The sequence below is a fragment of the Monodon monoceros genome, unplaced genomic scaffold, assembly GCF_005190385.1.
Source record: "Monodon monoceros isolate NGI ecotype Baffin Bay Population unplaced genomic scaffold, NGI_Narwhal_1 Contig1541_ctg1, whole genome shotgun sequence".
NCBI lineage: Eukaryota > Metazoa > Chordata > Mammalia > Artiodactyla > Monodontidae > Monodon > Monodon monoceros.
In genome coordinates, this window is record NW_021697403.1 from 7,535 (window position 1) to 24,565 (window position 17,031).

At 34.8% G+C, this 17,031-nt stretch overlaps 1 protein-coding gene across 1 annotated transcript; it reads right to left on the bottom strand.

Annotated features, from left to right (window-relative positions):
- Window positions 1-5,802: 5,802 nt before the first annotated feature.
- LOC114890344 (protein boule-like) lies at window positions 5,803-16,774 on the bottom strand (the record flags this gene model as incomplete). Its single annotated transcript, XM_029213754.1, has 4 exons — window positions 5,803-6,015; window positions 11,300-11,428; window positions 12,209-12,256; window positions 16,703-16,774. Coding segments are annotated over 4 exons (462 nt in total), but the record flags the coding sequence as incomplete, so codon positions are not given.
- Window positions 16,775-17,031: the final 257 nt, after the last annotated feature.

A 17,031-nucleotide genomic window follows, 5' to 3' on the forward strand; every position in this document is an offset into this window, starting at 1 on the left:
GGCCATGGAAGGCTATGAGCCAGTGTGAAGCTGTACTGCAGAGCAAGTGGGGCCGGAGTTGGTGTTTGTCTCAGGCCGGGGTGCACACCGGGGTGGTGGCAGGAAACTGGCCAGAGTCCCAGGCAGTTTCTATCTGCTTCCTCTGCCTTGTTTCGGTAGTGTGTGTGATCTTCACAAGTGGAGTCTAGGTTTCTTACAGCCCTGCTGTCTGTCCCTCTGGTTTTCAAACCTGCTAAGGCAACTTGTCTTCTCAGTGTCAGACCCCCAGGCTGGGGATACCTGAAACGTGGATTGAACCTCTCACTCCCCAGGGAGCGAGCCTGTGTAATCCCTCTCCTCTTCCCTTTTCCCTCCCGACCTGATCATTTCTCTTCCCTTCCTACCCAGTTCCATCTGGATCTTGGATCTTTGTTATGACCTTGGTTGTGTAAGAGTCTTTCTGCCAGATGACTTCCAGTTTGTTTTCAGTTAGAATTGCTCCACGTGTAGATATATTTTTGATGTGTTTGTGGTGGGAGGTGAGCTCTACCTGCATCTTCCTACTCCACCATTATGATCTCCCTCTGGGCCCTTTTAATCTAGACACTCCTGTCATTAACTTCATAGGGAATTTTCTTGTACTAATTTTTTTCCTAATTTCCCCCAAACCATTTTCTCTATGTCTTTTTCCAGAATATTTGACTTCTTGAATTAATCTTCTGATTTTATCTTTTTCTCTATTATTTTTCACCTCTGTCTTTTAAAAATCTATTTTCTAAAATCTTTTGCCTATAATGTCTAACCCTTTCACATGTAATTTATTTCAGATATCACATTAGTGGTAAAACTAGTGAAATATGAAGAAGGTATATAGTTAAGAGAATTGTATTATTGTTCATTTCCTGTACCAGTGCCCTCCAGTCAAAGAACAGCAGGTGAAGGATATATAGAAACTATTATTTCTGTGACTTTTCTGTAAATCTGAAATTATTTCAGAATACAAAGCTGAAAAAAATTAAAAGGACTAAGATTTTTTTTTTTTTTTTTTGCGGTATGCGGGCCTCTCACTGTTGTGGCCTCTTCCTTTGCGGAGCACAGGCTCTGGACGTGCAGGCTCAGTGGCCATGGCTCACGGGCCTAGCTGCTCCGCGGCATGTGGGATCTTTCCCAGGGCACGAACCCGTGTCCCCTGCATCAGCAGGCAGACTCTTAACCACTGCGCCACCAGGGAAGCCCAGGACTAACATGTTTGAGAAAAAATAAAGTGTTTTCTGGGATGACTATGCATGGACCACTTCTCATAAATTTTCTCTTATCTCTGAGAGGATATTAATTATAGTTTCTTTGATTTTTTTCTGCTCCCTGAATTATATGTTTCGTCTGAATTTCTTTTTTTATCTGTTTGTTTTGGTCTTTCATTCTGAAGGCTTTCTTCTAATGTGACTGCACACCCATATTTAATAGGGCAGACTAAAATCCTAATGGGAAGTTCTTTGTGAATGATGGGTTTATCAATGAGCTTCACTGTAGGTATTTCAGAGGGCCAGACAACTTTTTCTCAGTGGTATCAAGCATGCAGTAAAGAGAAATTTAATTCTTTCCATCATATTAATAGTTTCATACAGTGTTTTCTTACACTGGCTAGCAACCATTTTATCTTTCCTGTTTTTTAGTTTGTAATTTCCAGGAACATGGGATATATTTTTGAAAATTAATTTAATTTCCTCTTATATATGTTCTTATACATTATATATATATATGCTATTTATCCTTATCTTCAATGCAAAAAATTTTTCATGAGACCCATGCAGTGTGTACTTTTCTGTTTATTCATCACTGAATGGAGATCTATCCATGACAATTCTAAAAATTGGTTTCATGAGTCCTTGACTCTCCTTACTGTTCTCTGTCCCCTCTGAAGCTATCTATAGTTAGACCTATGCACAGTCCATGAAAATTTTTACCCTCTTGTATGCTCAGAGCTGCAAAGCACAGGTTTTTCCCATTCCTGCCCTCCAGAATGCAATACTTTACAATTGTCCTCCTCTACCCTGAGGACCTGCTGAATATGAAGGAATTTTAATCTCTAATTGCTTTATAGGAAGTGTTAATGATACTGAAATGAGGAAATGGTTAGGAAGAAGACAGTAGTAGAATTTTTCTTTAAGGTAAGATAGTTGCTAATGTTTAGGTGAACGCACATTATGGGTCTCTGAGCTAAAAAAACAGACAGTGGTAGTAGGTCAAATCCCTTTCCAATTTACTTTTGAATCATTCTGTCTTTCCAACAAGTAAGGTCTAACAGGCCAATAGTTGTGTTTTTCATTCAAGCCCAATCAGTGCCTTAATTAGAAGAAATTCCTCATAGCCTGGTAAGTGGTTAAATATTATCCTTAATATCAAATGTTTTCATGAATAGCTAGTAATACATTGGAGTTAAATAAAAAGAACATTTAACTTAAAGGTGAATTTCAAATTATAATTTACTCACTTTCCAGTATCTCAATTAATCCTCATAAGAATAAACTTATTAGACACTTAAATTAATGCAAAAATGGAAAAACACTGTAAGGAAACATAAATACTTTACAATTCTCCACTTACACCCTTATTACCTAGGGATCTGATATTCATCTTAAAAGCTTCAAATGCCCAAATAGACAAAGATTTTCCTTTTGTTCCTTCCTATAGTCTAGTTCAATGGGATAATTTTGACATTATGTGATTTTGCTTCATTGACTTTAAAATTAATTCTGTATGTGACTCTGCTGAATTAGGGAATGATACCCTAATTAATACCATGTTAACCTAATAAATAGTTTCTATATTGTCTGATTTACAATGTATTATTTGATTTGACAGAATACAGTAGCCTGTGGCTTACCGTCAGTGAGTAGCTTCTGGCAAACAGTCATTTATAGCAGTTAGACTTGTGCTCTGAACTCTGGATAAGGTCTCTATTTTATTGATTAGATTTGTTGCTTTAAGATAGTTTTGATGTCTGAAATCATTACTTCTGGATATATACAATTAACATCCTTAAAATTATAATAGAGTTTTAAAAATGACTTACACCTTACACTTTTTTATAAAAACAATAGGCTCAAATTCTTCCAAGGAGTATTTCTACAATTGCGGTACGCAGGCCTCTCACTGTTGTGGCCTCTCCCGTTGCGGAGCACAGGCTCCGGATGCGCAGGCTCAGCGGCCATGGCTCATGGGCCCAGCCGCTCCGCGGCATGTGGGATCTTCCCGGACCGGGGCATGAACCCGTGTCCCCTGCATCGGCAGGCGGACTCTCAACCACTGCGCCATCAGGGAAGCCCAACTTTTCTATAATTTTAAGTCACCAAGGTTTTTGGTACACCAGGGAAAATTTGCATAGGAAGAAAAGAGGTTAATGTTTCAAATGTCAATATTTTAATATTAGTCTACTTTAATAAATTTTAGGAAACAATCGTCTCCTATTGATTTAGTAACATTTGTGGATTAATATTTCTATATTATAATACAAATGCACTATAAACAAAAGTAGATAATTTTCCACACAGCAAAATTTGTATAGTAAAGTATGTCTACAAGATTGTATAGTTTTAGAAAACTATAGAATTGGTTTTGGAGTTTCTGTTGCTGAGTGGGGCACCATTTTCTATTGAGTGCCATCAAATCACCTAAAGAAAAATATTTGAGTATAAAATACATGGAACCTTCAACCTTGAAAGATAAAATAGGAAATATAAAACTCTATACAAAAGCCCTGTGTTGCAGTTTTGATTTTGAAGGTTTATTTAATTGAATTTTCTTTGTTTCCCCTCATCTCTAACAAAAGGGGAATTGTGGGTTTTTTTTCTGCCCCTCAACTCAAGCTTCCTACAATCCTGCATATCTAAATTAAAAATAAAACATGCCAGAGACTTCCCTGGTGGTCCAGTGGTTAAGATTCTGTGCTTCCAATGCAGGGAGCATGGGTTCGATCCCTGGTCCAGGAACTAGGTTCCCACATGCCGCACAGCACAGCCAAAAAATATAAATAAATGAATAAAAATAAAACATGCCAAACTTCATTGATTCTGAGATATACATCTTTTCATATTTCAAAAACTCTGAATCAGTATACATTTACAATTGATGGCAAGGTTTTTTTCTTTCATAGTGATACATAAAATAATGGTGTGTTGTATAATCCATGCTAGCTCAGATTCGATGAAATCTAATTACAGTTGTGTGAGACGTGGGCTTTGGAGTAAGCTAGTTAACCACAGTTCATAGCTCTTAAACTCTTCCCTAGTCCTGAAATCTTAACTCTGTCAGGACCAAAATCTTCCCTAGGATGTATCCCATGTGAAAACCAGAATTATTATAAGCCTTAACAAGACAGATTAAATACAAATAGAAACAAGTCAGTGGTTTTGTTAGCCTTTAGCCTGTGGCACAGCAGAGCAAAGATCTGTATCAGGATAGAAAGGGTAAAGTTCCTCTTAGCAGCATTTCTCCAGACAAGCAAGAGGCAGATCTCTGATTCCAGTTTTATGCTTATATGCACAAAGAAAGGTGTCTATTCACACCACTGTTATGATTTATATTCAACATATGTATAATTTTTATATGATAAAGAATAAGATACCAGTTTCTCTGTACAATTTCTGAATTACCTACTCACAGATTTAAGAAAATGTAGAAAAGTGTATACTCTTAAACTAGAAGAATTAAACTTTAAATCAAGGATGTTTAACATTAATATTCTTTGGAAATTTCTCCTATCCAACTACCACTCTATCCTCTATTGGAATTATTTAGAAGTACAACTTCAATCATTTGTGTTTATATATATATATAATGTGTGTGTGTATAATATATATATAATCTGCAATTGATTATCTAATATGGCATAGCTATTTCAGCTATTTCTAAAGAAGTGTATCTGGAGAAAGTATTAACATTAGGAGAAGTTTGTTTTAGAAGATTTTGATACTATAATGAGCTCTCTATAAGTAACGTTTACTAACACTTTAGGCTTTGGTATTAGGTCAAAATTATGATTTTAGTCCATGTTTGCAGTACAGTGGCAAGAGCAGTGAAGGAATGCAGTGAAGGGGTGAGGAGATTCGAAAGACTGTGGAGGCTCCTTAAAGTAGACTGTCCTGGTATTGAGTTCCAATATATGGTCTGGGTCAGAAGCAAAAATATGAGTGTGAAATCGCTAACCTCCATCATTTTATTGTAAAGAGTACACTGCAAGCAAGATTCATAGTACCATCATAATAGTTAATCAGTTTGGGTTCTTAGAGATGTAGTCACATTTCCCTGATATATTTATATATTGAATACACACATGGATCTAACTAGATTACCACTCCTGGCCTGGATCTGATTTAAGGTGCATGAGCACAAAATTCCCAAACTGGAAGAGTAGATCATTAACTGTTTTCATCTCCCCATAAATGTTACATGCCATTAACATAATAAAAATCTTAGTATATGAAGTATCTAGGCAAATTCATAGAGACAGTAGATTAGAAGTTACCAGGGACTGCAGAGAGAAGAATATAAAGTTATTGCTTAATGGGTACAGAGTTTCTATTTGGGGTGATGAGAAAGTTTGGAACTAGATAGTGGTGACAGTTGCACAGCAATGTGGATGTAATTAATACCACTTAGCTGTACACTTAAAAATGGAAGATTTTAAGTCATATATATTTTACTACAGTAAATAAAAAGTTTTGACCATGTGTGGTTTATAAGTTGTTCAAAGCTAATTCATAGAAATTATAGCTAGTTTAGAATTGTATTTCCTTCACATGAAATAATTAACTAATTCTGTACTTCTGATTGCAAATGTGACATAAATATCCAAATTTGTTTCTTTTCAGAAGAGAAATTTGGAAAACTTGAAATATGACTGAGAATAACAGAAAAAAATCCAAACAAACTTCTTACTTTAATTGGTTCAGGCTGCATCACAGGTGCAGGCATAGCAATGGCACTTGGAGCATAAACCTGGTGATATGTTGCTTGAACTCCATGATCAGAATAAGGCTATAACAAAACAAAGAAAAAAAATATTGTTTTTCATTTATTAATTAAAAATATTTATTCAGCATTACGATTTACTAGGCATTTTGCTACACAATGGAGAAACACAGATGAGAAACACATTCTCTATCTTTAATTCACTTATAGACTTATCTGAGACAGACTAATCAAAATTACCCTAAGTCCTATGACACATATCTAGGGATGCATGGGAAAGAAAAGAATTACTTGATGTAGCTTTAGAAAGTTGGGGAGGGGGTCAGGGGAAGTTTTCTAGTGGAGTTTATGCTTGAATTTGAAGAATTAGGGAGAGAAGGTGGGAACAGTATGTGAAAAGGCAGAGAGGCAACTAAGAGCACACCTCATTTGGGAGACCTGTGTAGGTTGTTTGGTACAGCTGGAAGGAAGATTATTCACCGAATGACAGCTGAAAGATGAGGCAGTAGAGTAACAGGAAGGGAACAGATCATGTAAAAGCAGATTTATGGCTTTTCCAGCAGATGGTGGCACTATTCAGTGAAATATGGAATATAAGAAAAGCAAGTTTGATGTTTATGTTATTGTGAGGGGGTTAAAGAGAAGAAGTTAGTTTTGTAACACATAAAAGTTGAGATATTGTAGGACTTCTAGTAGAGGTATACAGTCAATCAAAAGCTATTGTAGATGTGGCTCTAAAGCAGCACTAATAGAAATAATGTGAACTACATGTTAATTAAAATCAAGACAGTCAAAAGGTAAAAACTTCCAGTTATAGGTAAATAAGTACTAGGGCTGTAATGTACAACATGATAAATATAATTAACACTGCTGTACGTTATATAGGAAGGTTGTTGAGAGTAAATCCTAAGAGTTCTCATCACACACAAGTTTTTTCCTATTTCTTTAATTTTCTATCTATATGAGATGATGGATGTTCGCCAAACTTGTGATAATCATTTCATGATGTATGTAAATCAAATCATTATGCTGTACATCTTAAACTTACACAGTGCTGTATGTCAATTATATCTCAATAAAACTGAAAGAAAAATTTCCAGTAGCCATGTTAGAAAAGTAAAAAGAAACAAGTAAAATTAATTTCCAGTAATATATTTTATTTAAATAAATATATTAAAAATATATTAAAGTGTATTCAATATAAAATTAGTGATAAATTTTACATTCATTTTTCATACTATGTCATTAAAACTTGGTGTGTATTTTGCACTTACAACACATCTCAATTCAGACCAGCCGCACATTTCAAGTGCTCAATAGCCTCATGTGGTAATGGTTATTGTTGTACTGGAGAGTGCAGGTCTAAAATTCAGAAGTGAGGCTGGGGTTAGAGAGATGAGTATGGATGATAACATCAGAGTGAGTATGTAGGGTGAAACAATGTAGAATCGAATATGAAATCATGGGGAGCAAAAGATCAGCTTACAAAGGAAAATGAAAGGAGGTAAAAGGATTGCCAGAAGAGAGCAGTATCATGGAAACCAAAGGTAGGAAGAGTTTCAGGGAGTATGTCCAATGTCTCTGACAGGTCAAGAAAGACTGAAAAGAAAGGAAAGTATTTGGCAATTAGGGAATCACTGAGGAACTTTATCAAAGGCAGCTTCAGTGGAAAGGTAATGAAGTAGACTTTAGCAGGTGAGGGGAGAATGGGTAGTGAGGCAGTGGAAATACTAGATGTAGAGTAATTTTTCAAGCTTAGCTTTGAAAGGTAGAAGAGAATTAAGGCATTGGTGGGGGTGTGTCAAAGGATAGTAATTATCTCCTACCAGGTGCTAGGCACTATACAAAGAACTTTCTGTATACAACAACTCTAATCTTTGCATCAATCTTGCAAAATAGATTTTCCGGATGTCTTTATGTTATTAATGTGGATATTACAAAACCAACCCTGTGAAGAGTTAAGTGATTACTCAAAGAAACACACTAGTAAGTGGTGAAGCTATGAACCAATGGAGAGAAAATGTCTTAAAATACATGAGAAAAGAAGGATAATAGTGTAATGTGGTCCCTGAGGAAGAGGGAAGTTATAGTATCCAGAGCAAAGAGGCACAAATAACCTTGGATGAGAAAGGTTACTAAAAAAATATAAGAAGCTAAGGATGGGTTATGAGTCAGGTAAGTTTGTATGTTGGGGACTGGAAGCTGAGTTGGTTTCCACAAAGTAGTTTCTATTTACTTTGCAAAGTAGAAGGCACTATATTCTAAGAGTGAAGGGGGAAATAGCTACTGAAATAAGTGAGAAATAATGTTAATTCATTTTTATATTTTAGGGAATCTAACTATCAAACTCATAAGAACAAGCCCTGTGTTTTTTAATTTTAGGGAAAAAACACTTAAAATATAAACCACCCCACCCTATTTATTAAGTTATATATTAGACTTATATCTTCTACCAGAAACAATATTAAAATAAAAATATGCTTATATCATTTTGTATGGAAATATCATAAAATTAATGGTATAAGTTATAAGCTAATAGAAGCAATAGTTCCAGAAAAGTCTTATTAGAGTCCACTAAATAGTGAAATATAACCTGATAAGTTACCTGATGTCAGGAATTAAGAATATGGTTCAGTGCCAAAGTAGATTATGGCTAAAAACCTAATGTAAAAGCATTCTTACCTCACTGTTCCCCTCCTTGAAAACCAGAAAACAACAAAAAGAACAAAAGATAGATTTTAAAAATGCCATCATCAAGTAAACGAGGAAGTGTCCACGATCCTGAATCACAATGTAGAATGTCTGCCAAATGCTATGCAATTTGGACCAATACAAGGGAGAATTCTGAAGCCTGAGGAAGGTTATAATTTCCCTGAAGGTAAATGTTCTGAAAGGCCTATTCAAAGATTCTTTAGTCTCAAGTGTAGGGGTGTGTCAGGCCAAGGCAGAAGGAGGAAAGATCTTCACAGAGATCCAATTTTACTTAACAGCAGGGGAGGCAGAATTGAAGGAGAAATAAGGTTTTCACTATTTTGTGGTCTACTACCTTGCATTATAGCTGAGGAACATTGCTGGAGGTGAAGCAGGGTGCAAGTGGAAAGTGAAGTAACAATTATTACACCCCCATACAGAAAATCTACAAAAAAAGAGACTGCCAGGAGCCAAATGATCTCCAGAATGCTAAAAACTGAGGGAAGAGCATCTCAAGCAGGAGACATAAGCAGACTTGGTGGTAGGCTGTTTAAGACAACAGCATGCTTCTCCTACCCTGTATTTCAAAAAATAACTGGCATCATTTAAAGACATGTAAAGATATGAAGGAAAAGGAAGCAACCTAAGACTCTTCTCATCCTCTCCAACTCCATCAAGGGAAAAGCAAAAAGGGGAAAAAAAGAAAAAGATGAGAAATCACTCCAGAAAATAGTAGAAAAGTTCAGATAAATATAATTCTTTAGCTCTTAAAGAAATTATAATAACATGATCTCTATAAAGAGCTCCAAAAAGATTTTAAGCCAACAGACAACATTTACAGGCAATGATGTAAGCAAAGCATCAGAGTTTGGGATAAAAAAGATAAAAATAAAATAGAGATGAAATCTTCATTAGTCACAATAAAAAGTAGACTAAACACAATGAAAAATATAGTCATAATTGTCTTGAAAAAGCATATAAAACATTAAAAACTACTATGATAAATTACCTCAGAGATGACAGATATGAAAGACAAAAAAGAGATCTAACATATACATAAATGGTATTCCTGAAGAAGAAGAAACACACTGGAATAAAAAATTTTTTTTTCAAAGTTCTAACAGGAAAAAAGAAACTGAAATAAAAAACTAGCCTGAGAGTCAAAGGAGCAAATTGTGTCCCAGGAAAAATATTATAAAGACTGATAAATTCCAAGACATATCCTGGTGAAGTGATTTCAAGTTAAGACAGACTTTTCAGGCACACAGGAAGAAAAAGCAAATTACGTATAAGGGGTAAAGTCAGGCTGGTTTCAAACTTCTTTACAGCTATACTGAACATCAGAAAACAGTAGACTAGAAGTTCTAAGAGAAAAAAGTGTTGTTATGGGTTGAATTGTGTTCTCTTAAAACTTACGTGTTGAAGTCCTAACCCCCAGTATGTCAGAGTATGACCTTCTTTGGAGAAAGGGTCTTTACAGAAGTGAGCAAATTAAAGTATGGTCATTAGGGTGGAAACTAATACAGTATGACTGGTATCCTTATAAAAATGGGAAACTTGGACCTAGAAACAGGAAAGATAATGTGAAGACACAGGGAGACAGTGGTCATCTACAAGCCAAGAAGAAAGGCCTGGAATAGATCCTTCCCTCACAGTCCTCAGATGGAACCAATTCTTCCAACACCTTGATTTTGGACTTCTAGGCTCCAGAACTGTGAGAAAATACATTTCTATTTTTTAAGCCATCCAGTTCATGTACTTTGTTCCAGCAGCCTTAGCAAACTTATACAAGTATGATGCAGCTATTTTATAGCTAGTCTTAACTTCTTTCAGACTTATAGACAACAAACATGTTGAACAAACAAGGATGTACAAACTCAGAGAGTATATAGCACATATAAGCCTTCTTTAACAAAGACTGCTTGCAGATTCAGTCAACCGAGTGATAAATGGAGGGTGAGATGAAGAATGGAGAAATTATAGTAAAAGTATTGATAGTAAACATTAAGATCCAAAATTGTGGAAATTATTGTTCCAGAAAAATTATGTTATAAACCTTAGCAATAATAATAATTACAAAAATACACTCAAATTGGGATGTGGGTATTAATAGATACCCAGTAGGTACCCAATCTTTCACAACATATTTAAAACATACGATGTACAATTTCTGGCATATAGATGATGAGGTTATTAGTAATGGTTTGCAAATATAATTTAAACACATGGAAAATAATATTTACAGTTTACAGTTATAAAATAAATTTGATTTACATTTTTGAAGGAAGAATTTTTTAAAGATTATTTTCTTCTTTGACTTCATTTTTATACACTTTTAATTGACAGACTGTTAGTAACAATACAGATTGACAGGCAAACCAGAAGGAGAAGCATTTATCTTACTCTTTCAAGGGGACTGAGTCAGGGAATAGCCTAGTAGAGTGAACAGATTTGAGAAATGGTTCAGAATTAGTTAGTGAAGAAGTCTAAGATGAAGCGTTCTTAGATATAAAAAAGGGGAAGAGATGTGAATAAATCAAAGAAAACATAAGATATTCAACCTCAATGAGGGTCTTGAATAAATATCTTTAGAAAAGAAAAATAAATAAGTGTTAAGAGGAAGTGGTTATAGATAACTTACTTTGAGACTAACACATACCTCTTGAACTGAAGCTTCCATCAGAGACAGCGGAGGAGGAACATATCCACCATCCTGTGCAATTTCCACTGGTTGATAAATAACCTCAGAAGGTTGCAGGTGTAAGAATGGAGCAGAAGAGGCAGGAGACTAAAACACAAAACCATACTTCTAATTAAAATCAGATTGGTTATTTCAATTAAAACAAATGACTTACCCAACACACGAGAGAAATATTGGTTTCACATTTTCCTAAAGTTGTTTTTCAGGGACAGCACAGAAGTATCTTAGCAACAAACTAGGAACTCTGGGTTGTTATAAATTCCAATTGTGTAGATGTTATTAATAACTTTATCACTTATAAGTACTAAAATTTCTTAGCACTTTAGAATCTTATATATAAATTAAGATAATCATTAAGATCACAATTAAAGGTTGTAATAATATAACCTATAGTATTTAAATTGTCATAAACGTCTATTCTCGGCTTTCTGACTTTCCATCATTAAACAATCTTTTTGATGGTACACTATTTGTTATCAAAAGTTGGGAGATGGAATACTTATTTAGGAGCATAAATAAAACAAGCAAAATCTGAAGTAAAGCTAGAAAAATGCTAAATTTTCTAATAATACTAATAGTAAAAAGAAGTAAATTTTCATTTCAGTTTACATAGCGCTCACTTATTCATAAAATGCTTTCACTTACATGATCTCATTTGACCATCACAAAAATCATGTGAGAAAACTTTCAACAGTATAGTATCATTACTTCCACTTTGCAAATGAGGAAGCTGAGAAATAAAGTGAGTAAATGAATTGCCAAATGTATCACAGTTAATAAATACAAGAGGAAGGTCTCAAATCTAGTTCTCCTGACTTAAATATTCAGGCAGTCTTCACAAAAACAAGGAAAAAATTTAATATTTACCTGAGGAACACCCCACTGCCACTGACCTGGTAGACACTGTGCAGGGGCCTAAAATGAAAAAAAAAACACCCACCCAGATTATAAACAAGGGTTAAAACTGAATATCAACATGCGATAGTATGAAGCTGGACCCCTACACCTCAAACCATATACAAAAATTAACTCAAAATGGAACAAAGATCTAAATGTAAGAGCTAAAACTATAAAACTCTTATAAGAAAACATAGGTGCAAATCTTTGTGACTTTGAACCAGGTAATTAGAAAAATTATGACCTCAAAAGCACAAGCAACAAAAGAAAAAAAGGATAAACTGGATTTCATCAACCTGAAAAACTTTTGTGCTTCAGAAGACACCATCAAGGAGGTGAAAATAAACCCACAATATTGGAGAAAATATTTACAAATTATAAGAAACTTATAAGATTGTAAGAATCTGATAAGAAACTTGTATCTACAATATACAAAGAACCCTTATAACTCAATAGTAAAAAGTGAGTAACCCAATATAAAAACTGGTAAAGGATATGAATAGACATTTTCTCAAAGAAGATATACAAAAATGGCCAATAAGCATATAAAAGATATTCAACATCATTAGCCTTGGGCTGTGGAAATCAAAACTACACTGTGATATCACTTCACATACACAAGGAGGGCTATAATCAAAAAGGTAGATAATAAGTGTTGGCAAGGATGTGGAGAAATTAGAACCCTCATAAACTGCTGGTGGGAGTGTAAAATGGTGCAGCCTTTGGAAAGTATGACACTTCCTTAAAAGGTTAAACACAGAGATACCATATGACTCAGCAATTCTACTCCTAGGTATAAGATCTTAGAGAAATGAAAACGTATGTCCACACAAAAATCTGTACATGAATGTTCATAGCAGCATTATTTGTAAAAGCTGAAAAGTGGAAACAACCCAAATGTCCATCAATGTAAGACGGATACACAAAATGCGGTATATATCCAAATAATGTCCAGAACAGGCAAATCTATAAAGACAGAAAGTATATTACTGGTTGCCTAGGACTGGGAGGAGGCATAAGGGGAATGCCTACAAATGGGTAAGCTTTTTTTTTTGGTGGTATGGTTGCATAGCTTTGTGAATTTAGTAAAAACCACTCTGTTGTACACTTTGAAAAGATAAATTGTATGGTATGTGAATTATATCTAAATAAAGCTGTTATTTAAAAAAAAAGAGGGTCAAATTACTTAAGGTACTTATTGTAAGATGATAATATAGAACATAGACTTATTATTTCTTAAATTAGTTGTATTATTCCTTAATAATAAATGTTTTACTTTTAACTTATTCTCCACATTTAAAAAGGCTTTTTTAAATTATTAAAGTAAAAAAACAGAAAAAAAGAAGATCCCATGAATCTACCATCTAAACTGTTAATTTCATGCTGACCACATCAATTTCTAATGGATTACATCACTGTGTTATAATGATGACCAAGATAACGTGAGGTCTATGTTCTGTATACCATATTAAAAAAGGCAGGATAATGTATAATCTCTTAAGATAATATTTTAATAAAAAATCTGAAATAAAATGACATATATGTAGATTTGTTAGATAAATAAAATCACTATCTACTTATGAAGTAAGAAATACAAAGGAGATAAATACTGATTGAACCAGGCATTATCTGATTTGACTAACAAAAATTTCTGTTTTGCTTGCTAAAGGATGCTGCTTATTTATTATTTTTTTGTAAATTTTAAAAATTTTTATTGGGGTATAGTTGTTTTACAATATTGTGTTAGTTTCTCCTGTACAGTGAAGTGAAGCAGAGTTCCCTGTGCTATACAGCAGGTTCTCACTATTTATCTATTTTATATTGACTAACAAAAATTGATAAAACTATCAATCTCAGAATTTGTAAAAAGAAAGAGCAAGGGAAGATATTATCAGAGTGGCAATTTTTAGGGCAGAATGATGATGAATAAATATATAACTGTAAAGAAATATGTGAAGTGAAATTATTTCTTACATTGCAAAATACTATGTTACAAATTGGTACAAAAATCTTTCCCGAGTATATCTAGGTAATATACTTCCAATTTTATAATTTGTGTCAAGTGGAAAACCAGAGCCAAAGTATAAAATTAAATTGTATCAGAGTTCTATTCAGAATACGTCTATGTCATGTATGTATATATGTAATCAATTAATGAAGGAGGAGCTGGTCTCCACAAGGTGCAAGCAGAAAGAAAGCAACTTTAGTCTTTCTCATCCCTGGCACTTTAAAAGCATTGTGTTGAAGCTAGTGGTTACCAGTGGTGAGAGGGACAGGGGGAGGGGCAAAATAAAGGTAGGGGGTTAAAAGGTACAAACTACTATGTATAAAATAAATAAGCTATAAGGATATATTGTACAGTACAGGGAATATAGCCAATATTTTATAATAACTATAAATGGAGTATAATCTATAAAAAATTTGACTCACTATGTTGTACACCTGAAGCTAATATAATCTTGTAAATCAACTATATTTCAACAAAAATAAACTTTTCAAAGGGTAAAACAAACAAACAAACAAATAAAAACCACTGTGTTGAGCTGTTTTTCCTTGCCCCTGGATAAAAATTAGGATAGATCACTGTTTGGCGTGTGGCAGATTGCAAATGCTGACACTCTGGTTAGGTACTTTGTTCCTTTGGTGATCTCCCTGCTGAGAACTTCTGACTGCAATTCTAGACCTTGATTCTAGGACTCTACTTCACACAGATATTTTTCTCTCCTGGGGTCACCTTAAAGTCTTTTGGAAAGAGTCTCTTCTGTGAGGTTCATATCTTGCTCTTGGGAAACATAAACCTTTGCTGCTGTGAGACGTGCAGCACATTCCTACCGTAGCCTTCTCTTCTGGCTCTGCCTCCATAGACCACTCCAGCTTCTTCTTCAGGCTTTTTTTTTAAGGAGAGGTCACGCCCAAGTGATACTGTCTCACAAATTTCAGGGGACAAATATTAAACTCTCTTAGTCATTCTCTGAAGTCACCTTCACTTGGTTGAGGAGAATGGGAAATGCCATAGCACTCTAACAACTCTCTTGTTAAAAAGCCCTCATTACCAATCTCCCTTTTTAACCTCATGCTTTCACATGCTCCAGGTGGGCAATAAGCTAAGGGTCCCAAAACTGGTTTCACAACTTTTGGCTTGTCATGTTAAATGGCCTGGTACTTAATGTTGTCTTTGAGGCCTCTCAAAAGTTTGAATTAGGAATAGTCACACAACATATATACTTTATTTATTTTTAATTTTGGCTGTGTTGGGCCTTTGTTGCTGCACCCGGGTTTTCTCTCGTTGCGGCAAGCGTGGGCTACTCTTCATTGCAGTGCACGGGCTTCTCATTGCGGTGACTTTTCTGGTTGCGGAGCACAGGCTCTAGGTGTGCAGGCTTCAGTAGTTGCAGCACGCAGGCTCAGTAGTTGTGGTGTGTGGGCTCTGGAGCACAGGCTCAGTAGTTGTGGCACTTGGGCTTAGTTGCTATGCGGCATGTGGGATCTTTCCAGACCAGGGATCGAACCCGTATCCCCTGAATTGGCAGGCAGATTCTCAACCACTGCACCACCAGGGAAGTCCCTACATATATACTTTAAATAAATGCCATTAAGTTACTTTCATTTTTACTAAGTGAATGAAACACTTTAGATAATTTTATATTTAGCATAGTAACAGAATTGAAAAATAAGTGACCTCCCCAAAACCTAGTCTAACACTAAAAATAATTCCAGTAACCGTAACATTTCATGTGGGTCTATTTTAAAAGTCTAAAATGAAAAAACCCCCCCCCCCAGAAATAAAGTCTCTTCCACTAGTTCAAAGGTATAAAGGAATGCGATATTATTTGTGAATGCTACAGACAAGAAGTTGGCAAACGTTTTCTGTAAAGGGCCAGAGGGTAAATATTTTAAGCTTTGCAGGCCGTATATCTCTGTTGCAACTACTTAACTCTGCCACTGCAGCACAAAAGCAGCCACAGACAATATGTAAACAAATATGGCTGTGTTCCAATTACACTTTATCTACAAAACACCAAAATGGTCTGGCATTAGAGTTCACTTACCCTCAGTCTCCCACAAGAATTAATGAAAAGAGTGTTGGTTAACTAAAAGGGACTGTCATAATATAAACCATAATATATTATTTATTCTAATATATACTTATTAAACTGACATAATGGTCACAGTAGCATTAAACAAATATCAGCTTGTGGTCCAACATCTTTATCTAACTTTGGGAATTATTTCTATGCTAACCAGGGGAGCAAAACTGACCTCATTACATTTGATAAAAGGAAGTAAACAGTCCATCTTCTTGTATGACATTGTTTAGATCCCTCATCAAAAAAGAATGCCACTGTTATCAAGGCTTAACTACCTCTTTTTAATTACGAGAGTATTTGCATGAGAAAGATTAAAATGAAACTTACTCAAAAAAGGACAAAGTATCAAAGATCTTCATTGTAATTTAATGTTTACCTGGTAGTGATTTGCAGGTTGCTGATAAACGGGCTGAGCTGCCATCACAGTGGAACTAGATATAGAACGTGACTATAAGAGGAAAGAAAAAGAAAAATTATTTTAGGCAAGATTCTTTAAAATAGTTTATAATGAAATTTATCTCACATTGTTACCTAAACCCAGTCAACTTACGGTTTATGATTGGAAATGTCATTTTTCCACCTCTTATTGATATTATTACAACTCCACTTTAAGTCTATTGAAATTATCACAGTATTTCTACTTCCATGTGGTTTCATTTCCATAGTAATGCTAAAACAACCACCAGAAAAGTTGCTTTTAGTCCA